This window comes from Vanacampus margaritifer, chromosome 18, assembly GCF_051991255.1.
Source record: "Vanacampus margaritifer isolate UIUO_Vmar chromosome 18, RoL_Vmar_1.0, whole genome shotgun sequence".
NCBI classification, from domain to species: Eukaryota; Metazoa; Chordata; class Actinopteri; order Syngnathiformes; family Syngnathidae; genus Vanacampus; species Vanacampus margaritifer.
The window spans coordinates 3,542,345-3,563,576 of record NC_135449.1 but is presented as its reverse complement, the minus strand read 5'-3'; the positions used below and the strand labels follow the sequence as shown (position 1 = coordinate 3,563,576).

The 21,232-nt window shown below is 36.4% G+C and overlaps 1 protein-coding gene across 3 annotated transcripts in view; it reads right to left on the bottom strand.

Annotated features, from left to right (window-relative positions):
* Nucleotides 1-2,103: 2,103 nt before the first annotated feature.
* Nucleotides 2,104-21,232, bottom strand: part of adprh (ADP-ribosylarginine hydrolase) — a 43,775-nt gene continuing 24,646 nt past the window's right edge. For 2 of the 3 annotated variants that reach the window (XM_077550957.1, XM_077550956.1), the window contains 7 exons: nucleotides 9,790-9,904; nucleotides 8,504-8,612; nucleotides 7,834-7,932; nucleotides 6,817-6,922; nucleotides 5,798-6,064; nucleotides 4,552-4,766; nucleotides 2,104-2,613 (listed from right to left, as the gene is read on the bottom strand). In XM_077550957.1, the coding sequence (XP_077407083.1) occupies nucleotides 2,465-2,613; nucleotides 4,552-4,766; nucleotides 5,798-6,064; nucleotides 6,817-6,922; nucleotides 7,834-7,932; nucleotides 8,504-8,612; nucleotides 9,790-9,904 (1,060 nt within the window). In that variant the 3' untranslated portion in view covers nucleotides 2,104-2,464. Of the gene's footprint in view, nucleotides 2,614-4,551; nucleotides 4,767-5,797; nucleotides 6,065-6,816; nucleotides 6,923-7,833; nucleotides 7,933-8,503; nucleotides 8,613-9,789; nucleotides 9,905-10,323; nucleotides 10,813-21,232 lie in introns of those variants that run through there. The other variant, XM_077550958.1, reaches the window with a different exon arrangement.

The following is a 21,232-nucleotide window of genomic DNA, read 5'->3' as shown; positions in this document are numbered from 1 at the left end:
AAAAAAATGTCTTACTATACATGATCGTTTTTTGGGGGGGAAACATTTGGTCCAAAAAAAAGCCTTACTATACATTGTCGTTTTTTTGAAGAAAAAACAAAAGTCTTACTATACATGATTGTTTTTTGGGGGGGGGGGGGGGGGATTTTTTGGTCCAAAAAAAAAGCCTTACTATACATTGTCGTTTTTTGTAAAAAAAAATTTAAAAAAAGTTTTGTAAAAAAAGCCGCATTGTCGTTTTTTTTTTAAAAACATTTTTTGGCTCCAAAAAAAAGCCTTACTATACATTGTCGTTTTTTTGAAGAAAAAAAAATGTCTTACTATACATGATTGTTTTTTTTTGGGGGGGGGGGGGATTTTTTGGTCCAAAAAAAAAGCCTTACTATACATTGTCGTTTTTTTGTAAAAAAAAAAAAAAAAAGTTATGTAAAAAAAGCCGCATTGTCGTCTTTTTTTTTAAAACATTTTTTGGGTCCAAAAAAAAAGCCTTACTATACATTGTCGTTTTTTTGAAAAAAAAAAAAATCTTACTATACATGATCGTTTTTTGGGGGGGGGAATTTTTTGGTCCAAAAAAAAAAGCCTTATTATACATTGTCGTTTTTTGTAAAAATAAAAAAAAAAAGCCGCATTGTCGTTTTTTTTGGAAAAAAAATTTTTTGTTCCAAAAAAAAAAGCCTTACTATACATTGTCGTTTTTTGGAGAAAAAAAAAAAGTTTGGTCAAAAAAAAGAAGCCACATTGTCGTTTTTTTGAAAAAAAAAAAATCTTACTATACATGATCGTTTTTTGGGGGGGGGGGGAATTTTTGGGGTCCAAAAGAAAGCCTTACTATACATTGTCGTTTTTTGTAAAAAAAAAAAAAAGTTTTGTAAAAAAAAGCCACATTGTCGTTTAAAAAAAAAAAAAAAAAAAAGAAGTTTGGTCAAAGAAAAAAAAAGCCTTACTATACATTGTCATTTTTTGAAAAAAAAAAAAAAAAAAAGTTTGGTCAAAAAAAGAAGCCACATTGTCGTTTTTTGAAAAAAAAAAGTTTGGTCAAAGAAAAAAAAAGCCTTACTATACATGATCATTTTTGGGGGGGGGAATTTTTTGGTCCAAAAAAAAAGTCTTACTATACATTGTTTTTTTGTAAAAAAAATAAATAAAAAGTTTGTAAAAAAGGCGCATTGTCGTTTTTTTTGAAAAAACATTTTTTGGGTCCAAAAGAAAGCCTTACAATACATTGTCGTTTTTTGTAAAAAAAAAAGCCACATTGTCGTTTTTTTAAAAAAAAAAAAAAAAGTTTGGTCAAAGAAAAAGAAGCCACATTGTTGTTTTTTTGAAAAAAAAGTTTGGTCAAAGAAAAAACTTACTATACATGATCGTTTTTTTTTGGGGGGGGGATTTTGTCCAAAAAAAGCCTTACTATACATTGTCGTTTTTTTGAAAAAAAAAAAAAAAAAGTCTTACTATACATGATCGTTTTTTGGGGGGGGGGGGGAAACATTTTTGGGCCAAAAAAAAAGCCTTACTATACATTGTCGTTTTTTTGAAAAAAAAAAAAAAAGTTTTGTCCAAAAAAAAAGCCACATTGTCGTTTTAAAAAAAAAAGAAAAAAAAAGCCTTACTATACATGATCTTTTTTTGGGGGGGGATTTTGACCAAAAAAAAGCCTTACAATACATTGTCGTTTTTTGTAAAAAAAAAAGCCGCATTGTCGTTTTTTTTGAAAAAAAAAAAAAAGTTTGGTCAAAGAAAAAAAAAAGCCTTACTATACATGATCGTTTTTTTGGGGGGGAGGGGTTGTCCAAAAAAAAGCATTACTATAAATTGTCGTTTTTTGAAAAAAAAGAAAAAGTTTTGTCGAAAAAAAAAAGCCTTACTATACATGGTATTTTTGGGGGGGGGGGGGTTAAACACGCTTTACTATACATGGTCGTAAAAAAACAAAAAGCCTTAAGTTTTGTTTAAAAAAAAAAACTTTACATGGTCGTTAAAAAATGGCATGACATAGTAAGAAATTACTTAAAAAAATGCATGATGACCATATATAATAAGATAAATTAAAAAAAAAGGACATGATGTACAGCAAAACTAAAAATAACACAAAAAGGCATGATGTACAGTAAAATGCAATTTTTTTATATACAAGTATTGACCTTAAACAGGATGTCAACGATAACAAATTTCCATTTGGGGCACTTGTTTTCTCATTTGCGTCATTGCTTCAACTTGGTACAATTATTTCAAACGGCCACTAGGGGGAGCCCTCTTTATACAGCAGCAGCCATTGCAGCAACTTGATGTGACAGTCGATGTCCTTGTTGCATTCGTCTGTGGGTCAGTGGGACACGTTGTCCCCTGGGGGCGAGGACGACACCAAACACACTGCGGCTCAGCGACACCGCAGCTCAGCTCGCCTCGTCCTGTCCCGCGTCGACACGTCCGCGCGTGCCCTACTTTCCCACCCGCCGCCCCGCGGTCAGTGCGCCAGCGCGTACAGCTCCTCGCCGCTGCGTTCCAGTCGGTGGCGGTACTCCAGGCGGCCGTAGTTGCCCTCGGGGACGCCCCGGGTGCCGTGGAGGAGACCCCAGCAGCAGCAGGCGATCACGGCCGTGCTGTCGCTGTCGCCTGGAAAACAACGCAAAAGACACTGGACTCAGGCCACATGAAGAAAAAAAATGACTGGTCGCCCCCCTTATTGGCTATGAGCATGATCATAATTCTACTTGCTAAAATATGAATCTTTATAATATGGCCTAACTGATTTAAATGGCCGATATTAGTTATTTTTATTATTATTTATTAAAAATTGACCCCAAAAATTTTTTATTTAAAAAAATAAATAAATAAATACATTTTGAAATAGCTAATATCGGTTGTAAAAAAAAAAAATAGATTTTTGAAGAGGTAATATCAGGTGTCAAAAAAACGCCGGCAAAATTTGACCAAAAAAAAGAAAGACGTTTTTTTAATTTGAAAAAAAAAATCTATTTTTAAAAGCGCTAATATTAGCTATTCCAAAAAATAAAATGGCAATAATTGACCCCCAACATTGTTTTGTTTTGGTTTGAGAATTATTATTTTTTTAAAAAATGGCAAAAATCAACCCAAAATTTTTCTAAGGGCTATGCAAAAAAAAAGAAAATAAATCGACCAAAAAATGTTTTAATTGAAAAAAAAAAACGATTTTTAAAGAGCTAATATTAAATGTAAAAAAAAAAAAAAAGTCAAAACTTGACCCCAATTTTTTAAAAAAAAATTTAATTGGAAAAAAAAATAATAGATTTTTGAAGAGGTAATATCAGCTGTCAAAAAAACGCCGGCAAAATTTGACCAAAAAAAAGAAAGACGTTTTTTTAATTTGAAAAAAAAAATCTATTTTTAAAAGCGCTAATATTAGCTATTCCAAAAAATAAAATGGCAATAATTGACCCCCAACATTGTTTTGTTTTGGTTTGAGAATTATTATTTTTTTTAAAAATGGCAAAAATCAACCCAAAATTTTTCTAAGGGCTATGCAAAAAAAAGAAAATAAATCGACCAAAAAATGTTTTAATTGAAAAAAAAAACGATTTTTAAAGAGCTAATATTAAATGTAAAAAAAAAAAAAAAGTCAAAACTTGACCCCAATTTTTAAAAAAAAAATTTAATTGGAAAAAAAAAAATAGATTTTTGAAGAGGTAATATCAGCTGTCAAAAAAACGCCGGCAAAATTTGACCAAAAAAAAGAAAGACGTTTTTTTAATTTGAAAAAAAAATCTATTTTTAAAAGCGCTAATATTAGCTATTCCAAAAAATAAAATGGCAATAATTGACCCCCAACATTGTTTTGTTTTGGTTTGAGAATTATTATTTTTTTTAAAAATGGCAAAAATCAACCCAAAATTTTTCTAAGGGCTATGCAAAAAAAAGAAAATAAATCGACCAAAAAATGTTTTAATTGAAAAAAAAACAAAACGATTTTTAAAGAGCTAATATTAAATGTAAAAAAAAAAAAAGTCAAAACTTGACCCCAATTTTTTTTAAATTTTTTTTAATTGGAAAAAAATTAATAGCTTTTTGAAGAGGTAATATCAGCTGTCAAAAAAATGCAGGCAAAATTTGACCAAAAAAAAGAAAGATGTTTTTTTCAATTTGAAAAAAAATAAAATAAAAATAAATTCAAAGCGCTAATATTAGCTATTTAAAAAAATAAAATGGCAATAATTGACCCCCAACATTTTTTTGTTTTGGTTTGAGAATTGTTTTTTTTTAAACAGCTAATATGTATCTGTTTAAAAAATGGCAAAAATCAACACAAAATTTTTCTAAGGGCTATGCAAAAAAAAAAGAAAAGAAAAAAGAAATCGACCCCCAAAAATGTTTTAATTGAAAAAAAAAAGTTTTTTTAAAGAGCTATTATCAGTTGTAAAAAAAAAAAAAAAAAGTCAAAACTTGACCCCGAAAAAAAACAATTAGATTTTTGAAGAAGTAACATCAGATGTAAAAAAAACGCCGGCAAAATTCAACAAAATAAAAGAAGTCAGATCTAGCTCGTCCAAAATGCTGCAAATTTGAAGCGTGTACCTCCGTGGAAGGCGGCCCTGCTCATGAGCTCGTCCCAGTCGTCTCCGGCGGCCAGCAGCGCGTCGAGGGCGATCATGGGGGCGTCGTGGCCGCTGCGGCCCGCCCAGCCCGCCAGGCTGAACGTCTTGTACGCTTGGTCTCGCTCGGCCGGCCCGTACGAGTCGGGCCAGATGGCCGGGCCCACGCCGTTGGAGATGCCCCTCATGTCCAGGTACCTGCGGAAAAAACGTTTGGAAAGGTACTTACAATCTGGACTGAACTAGTGCACGTATTTATGTAAAAAAATTTTTTTAAAAAGTTAAATAAATATAATCGTACACTTCAAAGTTTACAACTTTGGCAATGTAAAAGGACAACTACATGCTACTAGTGCGGCAAAACTACAAATAGACACATTTTGGTGTGACTACTAGCGTCCAGGAAAATACTAGTGCATACCACATGCATATTAGGCACATAGTGTTACTAGTGCAGTTCACTGGCAAAATTTAATTTTGCACTTATAATTCAATTATTCTACTAGTGTGCCCTAGTTGTTCAATTGGTACAGTGAATTTGACAATTAAATGCTACTAGTGCGGCAAAACTACAAGTAGACAGATTTTTGTGTGACTACTAGCGTCCAGGAGAATACTAGTGCATAACACATACAAGGCCTAATGGTGTTTACTAGTAAAATTGAATTTTGCACTAGTAACTCAATTATTCTACAAGTGTGCCCTAGTTGTTCAACTGGTACAGTGAATTTGACAATTAAGTGCTACTAGTGCGGCAAAACTACAAGTAGATACATTTTGGTGTGACTACTAGCGTCCAGGAGAATACTAGTGCATAACACATACTAGGCCTAATGGTGTTACTAGTGCAGCATAGTAGTTTACTAGTAAAATTTAAATTTGCACTAGTAACTCAATTATTCTACAAGTGTGCCCTAGTTCAACTGGTACAGTGAATTTGACAATTAAGTGCTACTAGTGCGGCAAAACTATTAGTAAGCATTTTGGCGTTACTAGTACGATCCGGGATGTTACTAGTTTGTGACATGTCTACAAGTTGTGTGTAGTAGTGTCACTGTTGCAGCACTGAAGTTTACCAATAAGGTTTAGTTGTGTATGAAAGTGGCGCTAGTAAAGTGAGAAAACACTAGTAAGATACATTTTAGCAGTGCACTGAATTCTCTTAGTAGTGAGGACAAAGATGGCACTAGTAGCAAGGTGGTGACGACGTCAAGTTTTACGTCTCGTACCACTGCCACTTGTCGCAGAAGTAGTTCCAGTCGCGCTCCGCCTCATCCACGGCGAAGCCCCGCCCCCGAACGAAGTTCCTGGCGATGGGGCAGGCCTCGTTGAGCAGGCCCAAGCCCCAGGTGGACACGGGCCGGCGCTGCGCGGCGTACGCGGCGAAAAGGGCCGAGGCCACGCCTCCCAGGAAACCGGTGGGGTGAGGGTGGGTCATTCTGCCCGTCTCCACGGCAACCGCCACCAAGGACAACAGCTGGTCCGGCTTCGGGTATCTGGGCAGAATGCCTGTCAGTAATTACGGTGGGCAAAATGGGCAGATGGGCCGGCTAATTTGTAGGTGAGCGAATGGTAAAATGTGGATGTAAAATCATTCATTTAAATGTTATTATAATTAATGAACCATTTTGTCATCGGGGGAAACAAGTTCAATGCATATGCATTTGTCCTGTATTTTTCTACTTACAATAAATTACAGAGTTGTTGTTTAAAAAGTGCATCTGTAACAGTGTTTCTTTTTTTTTTTTTCTTCTGGGGAGAGCTCAGTATTGATCATTTGACATGTCATCATCATTGTTCTCCCTTTTTTTATTATTATTATTATTATTATTATTATTATTATTTATTTTTTTATTTTTATTTTATTTTTTTATTTTTTTTCTGTAACAGTGTTTATGTTTTATTTTTTACCAAAAATTATTTACCAATTATTTTAAAAGTTGAATGCATACCTTTATTATGTTATTTAAAATAAATTATTATCCAGTTTTTTTTTTTAAAGGTAATGTAAAATCCTTTTTAAAAAAAATGTTTTATTTTAATCTAATGAATTATCCATTTGAAAGTTTAATGGAGTTGAATGAAGTTTAATATTTTGAAAATACTTTAAAAAAAAAAGCAATACATTATTAATTAAAAATAAATGCACCATTAATATTTTTTTTATGTAGTCCTATTTTTTATGCTGTTGTTGAACCCAACCGTTAATCCATAAATATTTTGAAATATAATCGATTTTTTTTTGTACCTGAGGCCAATGCACATGGATCTCATAGCGGCTCCGCAACCAGTCCCGTCCGGGTTGTATGGAACTCTGTAGCCTCCTTCTTCCCCGGGCCTCAGCTGGGACACACCTGAAGAGAAATGGAGACATTGTTTTGGACACTTTTCTCTTTTTTTGTCAACCTGTCACTATTTTATACTCACAACACGCCAATTAAATTGTTATAACTTTCTTTCTTAACTATATTTGAATAGTTCATACTTATAGTGCAGTACATTCATTTTCACTGAGGTCATGTTGCTTTGTGGTCCTTGTGGGAATTTGAACGTCCACTTGATAAAATGATTTATTAGTTAATGATATTAGTTCTTTTAAAACAAAAAAAGAAGCAAAAATTTGACAAAAAAATGTTTGAATTGGAAAAAGATTTTTGAAGAGCTAATATTAATATGATTTTTTTTTTTTTTTTAAAGGTCAAAACTTGACCCCCCCAAAAATGTTTTTTTTGTTTTTTAATTTGAAAAAAAATAAAATGCAGTCAAAATTTGGCCCCCACAAAAAGTAAAAAAAATAAATAAATTTAAGCGTGAAAAAAAAAATGAAAATATATATTTGAAAAAATAAAATGGCAAAAATCAACCATAATTTTTTTCTAATAAGGGTTATTATTGGCCATGCAAAAAAAACAAACAGAAAAAATCGACCCCAAAAATTTTTTCAATTGAAAGAAAGATTTTTAAAGATCTAATACCGGTTGTTAAAAAAAAAAGAAGTCAAAACTTGACCCCCCGCCCAAAAAAAATATTTTTTATTTGGTAAACAAAATCGATTTTTGAAGAGGTAATATCGTTTGCCCTGGTGCAAAACATTTTGCAATTTTACTACTCAGTTTTCATAACATTACGATTCCATTCTTGAAATTTTATGTCTTTATTCTTATCATTGAAATTCACGGCCTTTTTAGCTCACTTTGGATGCTTTCTTGAAATCATTTCTATTTTATTGTTGTAACTTTACTATTTGATGTTGACACGTTCTTACCCAGAATGCTCGAGGGTCCCGGTTTTCTCCCTTCCATGTCCTTCATCGCCTCCACATAGCGAGCGGCCACCTCGTGCAGAAGCTCCTCCCCTTTCTTGCCTATGTCATTGAGGAGATGAGATCGTATTTCGGTTCTGATTCTTGGCTTTGAGAATGAGAGAATCCGAATCAGATAGACAAATAGCAATGTAAATTTTTTTTTTTTTTAAGTTTGTTTTTGGTGGAGGCAGAATTAGTCAATAGTGAACCATGGAAAGCCAGTTAATTGAGTTAATTCAAACTTTCTTCAGCCCCCAATCTTTCGTTATTTGCTGAAAATCTCGTCTATTCACCGTTCGAAAAGATATAAATTCCTTCCAAAACACCTGCGAGGAAGACAGCTAATGAGGTTAAAGCATCAGCCGTGCTCCGTGTTAACATTTTAAAAAGAGGTTACACGGCAATGAGCTCTGCAGCTTGTTTGCCTTCGTCGCCGTAAAGGTCACAGCTGTGCCTCCCATTCGCCCCAACAACGCCACCAAGGGCCGCAGCAAATGCGATTTAACCTTCAGCCTTGATGAGGGGGGGTGATGAGGCCTCATCACGAGCCCGCGGGCCCCTCGCCGCAATTCAATCACGGAAAGGACGAGAGAGGGCGGAACGAGGAAAAGGTGCGATTTGGAGCGCTCACCGGTGGCGAGCCCCTCGGCCGTGGCCAGATGCAGGACGGTGTCGTCGCTCACGGGCCACTCGGGGAGCTCGGCCTTGATGTTCTTCAGGCCGCCAAGCTCCTCCAGCTCCTGCAGGATGGAGGAAGATGTGAAGGGAAACTCTAGAAAAATCCATCACTATAAAAAACTGTTGGGTCAAAAAATAACCCAAAATGGGTTAAGAATGAACTCGCCCAACAACGTTGGGTCTAATGAAGTTTGGGGAGCTTGGTTTGTGGGTTGTTCATTTGACCCAACATTTTGGGTTAATTAAATAACCCAATTGAATTAAGTAAAAAATGAACAGACCCAACTTTCTGAGCTATTTAACCCAAAAAGTTGGGTCAAATAAAATTAAAGTCCACAAAGCAACCCAGTTATTTGGGGTTGTTTGTGGGTTATTCATTTCACTGAACTTTTTGGGTTAATTGAATAACCCAATTGAATTGGGTCAGAAATGATCCTGACCAACTTTTTGAGCTATTTAACCCAAAAAGTTGGGTCAAATATAATCAATAACCCACAGAGCAACCCAGTTTTTTGGGGTATGTTTGTGGGTTATTCATTTCACCCAACTTTTTAGGTTAATCGAATAACCCAATCAAACTTTTTTTTATTTTTTATCCCAACCAACTTTTTGAGTTGGGTAAGCTTAAAAAATTAATAACCAACAAACAACCCAATTTGGGGGGGGGGGGGTGTTTGTGGATTATTTGGCAATGTTGAGTTGGTCCCTTTTTGACCCAATTTGGGTTATTTTCGGCCCAACGGTTGTCCAATTTCAAATGAAGGCCTTCAAAGTGAATTCAATGGTTTGTTTCTAAGTACAATCTCGACTAGTTTTACAGTTTTTTCAGGCGTAGCTAAAGTTAGCTTGCTAGTATGCTTAAACCCCCAAAATGCATTTTGGGAAGTGACCACCTTAGAGTGCCTCGTTGTCAGGCACACGTGCATACACGTTGCACAGAGAACTTCTTCCCAAATATTTTTAGTGTTTTATTATATGTTGACTGTTCTGCTTTTTTTTTTCATGTAAAAAAAAAACGATTCAATTCTTTCAAGTCCGCTTTTTGTTCAACTAAACAAGCCCAGCTTTTAAATTGGCTAAGCTAAGTCAATTAGTGAGCAAATTGAATCAAAATCTGCACATTTCAGTAAAAAAAAATTTTAAAGAAAAAATTTCTATGTTGGTGTGTCATGTGAGTTTTCTATCGTATATTTCTTGGCTCAATTAAGGTTGGGAATGCACTGGCATAGTAGATCCCACCTTGTGAATGGCTGGTCCGGACTCATTGTACTCCCACTTCTGGTTCCTGAAGCCCAGAGAATCACCTGCACCACTCAGCAACATGGCCGCCTTGTAGTGCTCCACTGTAACAATTCTGCAACAACAAAATGCACAAAGATACTTTGAGCTGATATTAACCATTTTTACACAAGTACGCATTTACTGGACACATACTAGTTGTTTATTATTGTGTTTGTTCTCTGCATGATTGCTATATAAAAAAAACAGATATTAAGGCTCTGCAGAGTGTGTCTAATATTAGATATTGGACACAGTATGATGCAGAAACAGGAACAGATTCGAACCCCGAACTCAGAAGTGCGAAGTAGGCGTGCTAACCACCATTACACCTGTTCTACGTTACTTTAAACAACAATGTAGATGACGTGAAAATAAATCAATTCTACACTAACATGAAATTAACGCGTGAAGACCGCCTATATGATAGTAATTTGTCAAAAGATCACTTTTTTTCCCCCATTCATTCCGCCCGCAAAAGTAGCGCACACTCACCGATTCATTGCAGCGACTTTCCCCGCAAATGAGCGCTCACAAGGCGGCCGCGAGGAGCACTCGACGTCGGGGTTGAGAAGCCGGAAGTGGCGCTCAAGCTCTTCTTCGTCCCCTGCGAAATTCGATCGCTAAGTGGCACAGCAGTAACCTGTTCCGGTCCAACGATATTTTATTAACAATTTCGTTCTGGTCTATTTTTTTTTTTTATATATATATATAAAAGAAAAGGCGACAGTAAGCGGAGCACATTTAAAGGGCATCGACAATTGCAGTAATCCCTCGTTATTCGCGATGTTTGAGGACCAAGCTTTGCTGTGAATGCAGAAATAGCACGAGTATTTAATGCTCCAGTGAATTTCTTTGACCTTAATAGCCTATATTAATAGTTTAAGACATAAATATACCGCAAACTATGATCCTAAACGGTTTGATATCATTTTAAATTCATCTACAAGTACATTACCTTGCAAAATAAATTGCTTACAGTTACAAATAATTTAATTGTGTACTAGCTGTCCCATAGTAGCATTAGTAGCAGTATAAAAAGCGTGACTACAAGCCCACAGTCGCTCCAATAGTGCTCTGAATTTGATTTAATAAAAAAAAAAAAATTAAAAAAAAGCAACAGTTTAGATAGACCGACAGCTAGATACAGCTAGCTTGCTAGCTACAGTAGCTAGCTAGCTAGCTTTAAAAAATATATATTGTCATAGGTCTCACAGGAGGCAATTACTTTATTGCAAATAATTTTATTTTAATGCAATTAATATATTCTTCTTCCATGTTGATGACATTTGGCTTAATCCTCAACTGAAACCTACAAAATCCTCATTCCATACCGTTGAGTTTAGTGCCTGCCACCTTTCCGCCATGACAACGTCAGCCACCCTCCTTCAAAGAGGCTGTCGTTTGTGAGTCAAGTATTCCAACTTTATTCATCTCAAGCTAAAAGGAAAGTAAAACTTTGTGAACTTTGACTGCCGTGACATTTCAAATTAGCTTTTGGCTCTTGAACGGATCTTCAAACTGCTCCCGAGCTCCACGGGGTAGCAACCCCTGCTCGCAAAACATGAACGGCGTCGATGATGGACGCGAGCAGCTGTTGAACGGCGATGCCAGACTGATTCCCACAGCTGATGCGTCCACTTTTAGCCACAGTCAAAGTGAATGTGAACGTGTTTGTAGCTGAGGTATCAGGTGAGAGAAGTTGGATGACATTTTCTGGCCCCACCCTGCTATGAAATTTCAAAATACAGTAACATGTAATTGTTGTGTAAATGAAAGATAAAATATAATGGTCATGAAAAAACCCAAATCACATTAAACAATCCTAAACCAAGAAAAAAAAAAAAGCACGTCTAGAACATCTGAACTTCAGTTGAGTTTAATCAAAGGCACTTTTCTGTCATCATATTAGGGTGTGTACACTTTTGCAACCACATTATTTGTGCACTGCAAGTCATAGGTCACATTCATGATGTATGATTGGTTTCATTTTCTACCATCACACAAACCTGGCATTTGTACAGGGGTGTGTGGACTTTTTATAACCGCCATAAATCCATTCATTCCAGTGTTGACTGTTGGCTTCCATACGTCAGTCAGACCCGCTAAGGACCCCCACTCGAAATCCCCTCCTGACCTCACATCGTCCCCTTCCACATCCGTCGTGGCCCCCGCTAGCACTGGCGGCACTACCGCTGTTGCCTAGCAACTGGACGGCGGGAAACAATCGGGGCCGTTGTAGTGGGGATTTAACAACGAGTGGGATTATTTTGTGCGCGCGAGGGGGAGAAATATAATCAGATGCGAAATACGCACACAGGAAAAGCAAAACGTGCACGGGAACGACGTTTATTGCGCACCTGGGAAAAACGAAGCCAGTTGGGGCCCCAAGTCTTTCTTCAGTCCAATAAAATAAGAACATTCAAAAATAATTACCCAAAAGTCCAAAAGGGGGAAAATGTGCAAAATTAGGGGATAAAAAGTTGCAAAGTTTTGAGTTGTGTAGTCTAGAAAAAACGAGAGAGAAAATAGAGCAAAATACAAACACGAAACTTACGTCCTTTAAGTTCGTTAGCTTAATGCTAACACAAATTAGCATGCAAATTGCCGTGAACAACAACAGATTGAAAGCCTGACCCTATTCAAACCATCATTTGAAACCCTACTTTGAAATCCTTACCCTACTTTGAAACTTGTGGTCACAAATTCTGACAGTTGAATGTGATAACTAATTATGGTATAAAATAAATGATGACCTTATTTTGAAAGCAAACCCACTTTTGAAGCCTTACTTTGAAATCCTAACCTTAGTTTGAAACTACTTTCAAACTCCAGCCGTTCTTTTTCTTCTCAAATAATATATTTTTTAAAACAGAAAATGTTTAAAAAATAAATATTTTTTCTTTATACATACATATATATATATTTATTTATTTATTTTTTTTTTTAAATTTTTTTTTAAATATTTTTCAAGTGAAACTAGGACTTCTTTTTTTTTTTTTTTCCCGGTGTTATAGTCCTTCATATTGTTAAACTATCAAGTTTGTGATTTTTGGTTAAACACTGTTGCCGTGGCAATGTGCTGTTTGCAAAAAAAAATAACAAATCTGATTTTGAGGGTCTAAACATGGATGAAAAATCCTGAAACTGCACACACATCAAGCTTGGCAAAATAACACAAAAGTTGTTCTCTGTAGGGATTGTTAAAAAAAAAAAAAAGTTTTAAAAAATAAATTCTGAAAAGTTAACTTTTTTTTTTTTTTTTAAGTACTGTTTTTTCAAATAAAGTTGGATTTCATTTAAATGTTGCAGGAGAATGTAATGCGCAAATATTTCTTCCGACCTTTCATCACTTCCTTATTATTGATTTCCTCGCTGCACATTGCTCATATGTATTTATTTATCATCTTTATCACTCCTCTGCTTTTGGTGCTTTGGACTTTCCAATTGGCCCCGCGGGCAAAAACACCCGCCACTGGAAACGTACGTGATATTTATCCTGAGAATGAATGTCGAAATTAAATCGCAACTACAGCAACTCGTCAATCTGAAGTAAAGGCGTACCTAATAAAGTGTCCGTTTGTGTTGGAATTCGAGGGAAAGAGAAGCTCTCACGTTTGACCTTTAATTATTGTATGACAGAAGCAGCAATAACACCATATACGGAATTGTAGTACATTAATATTAATGTTCCATAGAACATCACTAAGGTAATTGTGCTCTTTTTTTGGGGCGAATTTATTATTATTTCCTGGCTGGAAAATGAGACACTTTTTCATTGGAAAATTGTCCTCCCATTAGATGAGGACGTCGAGCCAATTTCAACATGTGCTGTTTGTTTACCCTGACAGGCCATTAGAGTCATTGAAGTGTTGCTTGTGTGGTTATCACGTCTCAAAATGATGAATTTTTTTTTTTGGTTTTCATTTAATCACTAAGTACAGAGCGGGTGCGAACATGAGGCAATACGATGCACCCCCGCTATTCGCACAGGGAGTCTGCCAAATAGCAAAAAATTGGCAAAAGGGAGAATCCATGACGACCAAAAATTGCATTGAGGGGGAAAAAATATTTTTAAAACCTAAAAAAATATATATTGGAAAACAGGTTCCTCACATTTAAAAGAAAGTAATTTAAAAAAAATAAAAAATTTAAAAAATTAAAAAGGAAATACAATTATAAACATTATTATTATTATTATTTATTTATTTATTTTTCTAAGGAGAGCTCAATTATAAACATTATTAACAAAATATTGTAATTGACAATCATCATAATTGCATTGGGGGGAAAAATCTATATACATTTTTAAAATCTACAAAAAAAAAAAAAAAAAAAGGATTGTAAAAAATATTTGACAATTTTGGGAATAAATCAGCAAATAGGTGAATCCGTAGATGTCCAAGCACAAGTAAGCAAGGATCTAAATTACAAAAAAAAAACAAGAATGTGATTTTCCTTATTTTGAATCACATAAACAAACGTTTTAATAATAGCATTGCCATTCATTTTATTAGGGAAATGCAACGGGACTGTTCCTTTAAGCAGTCAGATCTCAAATTGATTCATTCAAACGCCTCTTTGGTATCACCATAATCAGGTAAACAAATTTGGCTTTTAAGATTTATCAGGGAAACAAGAGCCAACATGTTTTTAGTACGTTAATTTTTGCTTATACTGCACTTTTGTGAGAGCGGCCGCGACTATCGTTCAACAAGTCCTTCTGTGGCAAATTACCAAAGGTTTGTTTGTCTCCCAGCAGCTCACATGACAGTGGTGAAGCATTTTAAAAAAGACAAATGGCAGCAATTATCCTCATAAAATATTCTGCTGAGAGTGCGCCTTTTCGCCGTGGCGCTCGGATGGATTGCGTTCGTGCTCGCTACGAGTCATATTGCTTAATTCTCCTTCAAGCACAAAACGTGTTTATTTTCCCATCTGTGGTTAAACCGCATTGCTTATATTACTTTTTTTTTTTTCTTTCTTACAGCTTCTTTTTATGCAAGCAAGTATATCATGATATGCAATGCTTTTGTCATTGCACATTGATATCATTCTTGGGCAGGCCAGTTAAAATCTTTGACGTCTATAGCCGTCAATGGCAGTGAATGGATTGATTCCAATTTGGCCAGTGATGATCGATTACTCAGAAGATTTTGCTGCAAATTCACCATATAGTACTTCGAAAAAGGTTAGAACTAGGGGTGTCAAAATCAGTGCATTCATTTTGAGTTAATTTAAAATGCCACTCATTTTTTTAACGAGTGATTAAGGACCGCCTCTTAATCGGAAAGCCTGTAATGTGTGGGGAATGCCAGTCGCAATGCAGCAGACACGTTCATGTCAAAAATGTTGCTAACAATAATGTATATATTTGTACAGACTGAGGTCAAGTTGTATTTTACAATTTAAAAAAAAAATGTGCAGAATTTCACAAGTTAATGCAATGATGCCATCTAGTGGCAGAAAAATGACCTCAACACAAATCAATATCACACTTTTTTATTTTAACTTATGAATTATTATGAAATTGCTGTATCAATGACTAAAAGATGCAGCCCTATTTCTATTTGTTTAACTTTTTTTTTTTTTTTTTACTTTTGTTATGTTATGTTTGCTAGAGCATGAAAACTTAGAAAAAAAGTACTTTACTGAACATTTTACTGTACATTTAGAACAGATATAAAATTTGCGATTAATCGTGAGTTAACAATTGAAATAGAAATTGTAATCGCCTGGCAGCACTAGTTACAACTGAACCTGTTTACGGGTGTAACGTATTCCGAGAAAAGCTCATTCAAACGGATCGAAATAAAGGGACGCCGATACCCACTGGAAGTGCAACTCATAACGCATCAAAAGCAGCGCGCCTTATCCCAAACCCGCAAATGCTCAAGAGTGCCAATCTTGGGTTCAAGGTTGGTTCCGAACGCGAACGAAGCTTTAAATTGCTAAAATGTTCCTTTTCAAACGAGAGCACGGCGTCGTGAAAGGGCGAATACGCAGCCTCGGGCGATGCGCGGCCAGACGCCATTCGTATGCAAAAACACTCAAAAGGGCATTTAAACAAAAAAAAAATGGCTTTCAGTCTGGCGTCTTTGGGAAGCTATTATACAGATGGCGCACTTAGATGTAAAAAAAAAAACAAACAAAAAAAAACATTTAATTAAGTCTGTATGGAAATGCCGACTGCCCAAGGCTGGGGAACATGTGCGTCATATACAAGGTGCACCCCCCAGAAAATTGATTCACTCTTACACTTTCCCGTTATTTTTTCCCCCCTAATATATATATATATATAGGCTGTCTGGCCAGAGTTCTAAATCATGTTTCACGGATGCACGGTCCTCTCTAATCGGTCACAGCGCAGCACAACGGCTGCCGCGCTTCTTATTTTCTCAGTTCAAGTCCGAGCGGGCTCATTTTCACCACCTCCCGTTTAAGGGCAAGGGAAATTATTCATTGGAAACATGGTGGCGGCGCGTTCCGCGCGATATGATAATGTTCTGCATTAGAGCGCATGAGAGCCCCATAGGAGACTTTTCTCCCGTCGCACCAAAACAAGTCAAACAAACGAGGAACTGGAGAGCTCACTTTTATTCGTCTAATCTGTTACTGCTACCCTTTAATGTATTGATTCCCAACCACAGTGTTGGGAAGTTGTCCAATTCCTCTAAATCGGCTCAAAAATTTCTAGTTTTTCAATGAAAATGATGTCTAATGTAAAATAATGTATTTATTTGATCAGACATAACAGAAATTCATCTTTAAACACAGCTTTCAAATCGGCATCAAAATACTCCCTCACATACCGCAATTCTAAATATATATATTTTTAAGTAAATGAATATAATAAAATTTGATACTTAATAAAAACATTGCTGTAGTTTTTATTAAGCATCAAATTTTATTTTATTTTTTATTTTTAATAAATAAATTTATTTAAGTTTTTTATCACATACGATAATTATTAAAAAAATAAAATATAGATTAAAAATAAAAATAAAAATGTGATGCTTAATAAAAACAGTGTTACTTAGTGCCATTTAGAAAATATATTGCTGTAGTTTTTATTAGGCATTAAATTGTACTTTATTTAAAATTTTTATGTATTTATTAAAATTGTGGTTTGTGAGGGAGTATTGGATGTTGATTTGAAAGCTGTGTTTAAAGATGAATTTCTGTTTATCTTGAAACAGACTAATAAAGTTATATTCTATCCTAAAGAGGATTTGACATTCAGTGATCTTCAGCAAAAACTAGGATGAGCTGAAATACTTCCTGTTTTCATTCTTTTTTTTTTCAAATTGAGTGTCTAACAAACTATGTGATGCCATCTAGTGTTCGACAGTGGAATTACACCCAAAATAAACCGGAGTCAGGACAAAATACAGTTATAAACTGTCCAAAATAACCATCGGGCATCAGAGTTTCGTCATCCTGCCACTTTTGCATGACGACTGACTTGATTCGGTTTGTTTTCTACCCGGAAACGTATGCGTCATCGTCATACGTCAACCTGCCTCACCCATTTTGTTACGTTGAGCCGAAATTAGGACGCAGACATCGACCCATTACCCTCGATGACTTTTTAATTTGTTTGAGCCCTTTCCTGAAAGTGCATCCTGGCACTACATTGTGCTCATGTCGTGCTCAGGGGTGCCGCGCATGCTTAATGTGCACGTGCACAAAGCGTTTGCTCACGTTATTGGCAATTTGTTCCCTCGCAGTGACGCACAACGAGGCGTTCAGCCAACATTAGCCTCTTTGATCGCGCGGTCCCTCGGGCAGGGAAGAATCATAATTGTGGCGTTTTCGCTGTTGTGGCCCAAACACAAGTTTGCCGTTAATTGCCGCCGCATACGTGATCTACATTCGTATCGCTTTTTGATTGCGGCCGACACAAAAGCGGTGCTCGACGATGAGGGCATAATTAAAAGCACGCAAAAGTTGAGAGAGATTTTTGAGAGAGCTTTGTTAACGTTGCCGCAAAGTGTTAAACTATTAATTAGAACATTGAAGCGAAATGGATCGTAGATAGTTGGGACACGTTTTGAATGTTACATCAATTCATTGAAATGACTTTTTAAAGGTCAGCCTTCAGTGGATATATCGTCGAGTGTTGTCTTCCGGACAAAACTGCGCTCTAATATTTTAGTTTATAAAAACAGGAAAAAAGGGAATACCAAAATTAGTTTGTGCATCAAACTAGTTTGGCCACCGGAGGGCAGCATAAGACTGTCCTATTGACACGAACGAAGAAGACTTTCAAAGCTACCGTCAGTGACTCAGTAAGCTGCAGTAATATTACCTGTTTTTTGCAGAGGATAAAGAATGTAGGCATGCAAGTATTGTTATCTTGTGTTTCTACAAGAGCTGTCAAAGTTGAAGCGTTAACTAATGAATTAATCACAAAAATGGATCGCATTAATCACATATTAAATTACATTATTACTTTTGACCGCAGATGATCCTTTAGCTGACAGCGGACAGGTTGTGTTTAAGCAATAAACATAACTGCATGCATTAAAGTAAAGCATTTAATAAATGTTTGCGTTTAATATTCAGAATATTTGTTCATGTAAAAATATCGGGGTCATTTTTTCAAATTTAAAATGATGCAAGTAATTAACTGATTAGAAAATGAGCGTGTGCAGTGGATCAAAAAATCATAACAATAAATGTCGAAAGAATTAACACATAACAGTTGCTTTTTTAAATTTTCCATGCAAAACATGTTGATGAAAAGTCTTTTTAATTAAGCGATTAATCGTGATGAATCAAAATTCTAAGATGTGATTAATCTGATTTAAAAAAAAAAAAAGTAATCGTTTGACAGCGCTAGCTTATACATGCGTTGTTCGTTAGCCTTGTTCGCTTCCCATGATGTGTTAGCATTAAGCTAGCAGACTTTAAAGCAATGTTATGCGGTTGTTTTGAAAACACGTCATTCTCGTTTTGTTTACGTTTAGTTTTACTGGGAGTGGCAATAAATGGCTTGGTGTGTGTGTGTGTTTTTTTTTTTTAAGTTTTTTAAAGGAATTAATTACTATCTTCCCAAACAGTGCTCCTATCTGATTTTTTTTTTTATTGCAGGTCAAAATAAAAAAATTATATCTCAAGGTGCTACTGTATTTTATTCTTCATTTTGTATTGCTAAATTTTGAATTGTAGTAAAACAGCAAAATGGTTTTTTTTTCCGTTCTGCTTTTTTTTTTTTTTTTTAAAGAATTATGACTGGTATTGGGCATACATTATTTATGTATGTATTATCACTACCCAGCTGCTATTGTCACATTCACATTGCGCCCATTTTTAATGAGCCCTTCAGCTGTCATGAACATGCAACAAAGTGCATAAAACGTAAGATGAATACAAACATGCGGATGGAAGGAAGTGCGTGTGCTTGGGTGTGTGCGCGTGAAGCAGCACTGCCATCTTTGCTTTGGTGGGTTTTGTGTATCGCGGCGCCATGTTAACGCATCCATGCACGTCCGTGCCGTGGCATCAATTTAATGCAAGCAAAGCATACATGACTGGTGCGTGGGCACGCGCGTGCGCGCGTGTGCGTGCGTGCGTTATACTCGCTTTGCCCGTATCCGCAGAGGAAGGACGAAGCGGATGGCGGAGTCGAGGACGCAGAGACACACCACGAGGGAACGCCGCCAAACGCAAGCAGAAATGTGTCTAAAAACAACAACAAAAGTAGAAAATCATATTCTTTGTTTTCATGCAAAAGATGCTATTAAAAGGCACAAATGAGTTCACAAAGACACTAATTGGTGTATGCGGGGACAAATAGCATGTTTCTACTTGCCTATCACTGACGGTGACTCAAGAATGGCCACGCATAATTATATGGAGGAAATGTTCCTCGGCAGAGAGAGAGAATATGCCTACTTTCTGTTAAAAGGCCAAAGAGGAGACGTTTGACAGCAAACAACTCAATCTCAAATCATCTTTCCCCATTAAAATGCACAGAAATGTCATCAATTCATTCCCCACGAAAATGTTGCGAATCTGCGTAAAGAATGAAATCGTTTGTGCGTCGTAACCCCCATTCATTGCGACTCCTTGCGGTGTGCGCGCGGCCTGGCCACCAGGGGGCAGTATGTCGCGAAGACGACTTTCACAACTACTGTGACTCAGTAAGCCGCAATTGTTTTTCACAGAGGATAAGGAATACATGACCTCTCTTGATGCTACTTGTTAGCCCATCTATAGGATTTTGCATTGTGTGTTAGCATTAAGCTAGCAGGAAGTGAAGTTGTGTGGTTTAACTACACAACCTGGAATGTGACTCCGAACTGATGACTGATGACCTCAAAGGCGTGCAATACCCGCCGTCTCCGAAAGTGGCAAGCTAATGATCGTTAGCGACACAATTAAGAAAAGGAAAAACGTGGTTAAGCGTTTGGAATCATCATCATTCTGGGCCGTCAAATTGTGTCATTAAAAAATCATTTCCTGCCAAACCAACCCTGCAAATTAGAATACATTTTGATTAAAGTAAAAAAATTATTGATCCCTTAAATGATTCTAATTTCTGTCGTCAAACTTGGATTTATGCCTCTCGGAAAGAACACGAAAAGGACCAGACCAGAATAAGTGTGCATATTAAAAGGGAATTAAATGGCTGACTTGGAGAATTAATGAGGTGACAACGTTTTTTTCAAGATTCCACTCAAGTTGAATTAAACACAACCGCTGTGTTTCTATGCGCGCGTGTGTGTGTGTGTGTCTAAATGAGACTTGGTAGATAAATGAATGAAAGCGTTTGCATTCTGGGGACGTAGCGCTCAATTAGGGGCAAAAAGGCTTCGAGTTTGGGTTGGTCCGACATCTGAGAATTTGTGGGTGCTAAAATGGCAACTACGCAGAGGCAGGCTTGACACGAATTGCGCAATCAAAGAGAATTCATGAAAGCATTAGCACATGCGAGTATAAGAGTGCAAAAGTTGTCGTGAAAAGTCGACTTGGGGAGAAAAATGATCGCAATTGCTCTACTAAACTGCAAAATCAAACGTGCGATTTGGACCATAAACAAAGCAATGAAATAGTTCATTGTCGTCTTTTTCGCTTCTGCTTTGGAGACTCCGCCCACCAGTGCTCAAAACATAATTGGGGTTCGGGACTAAGGAGTTATGGTTTGGATTCATTTCTGGGGATTTGGATCAGTCACTGATCAACCCCGCCGGACTGGCCTTCGCGCGACAGACAGGGCTTGCCTGTGGAGATCTTCCTGACGACAAAGGGGAGGAGCTACCAAGGGATGGTCGGCACCATCCTGTTGTAAAAAGGCATGGCCAGTAAGAAAAACTGATCTGAAGAAACTCTTTTGATAACTGCAGCCTTCTTGACTGCATCCCTTTTAGCAAGCGGCCTCCAACATGGCTGTCTTCAT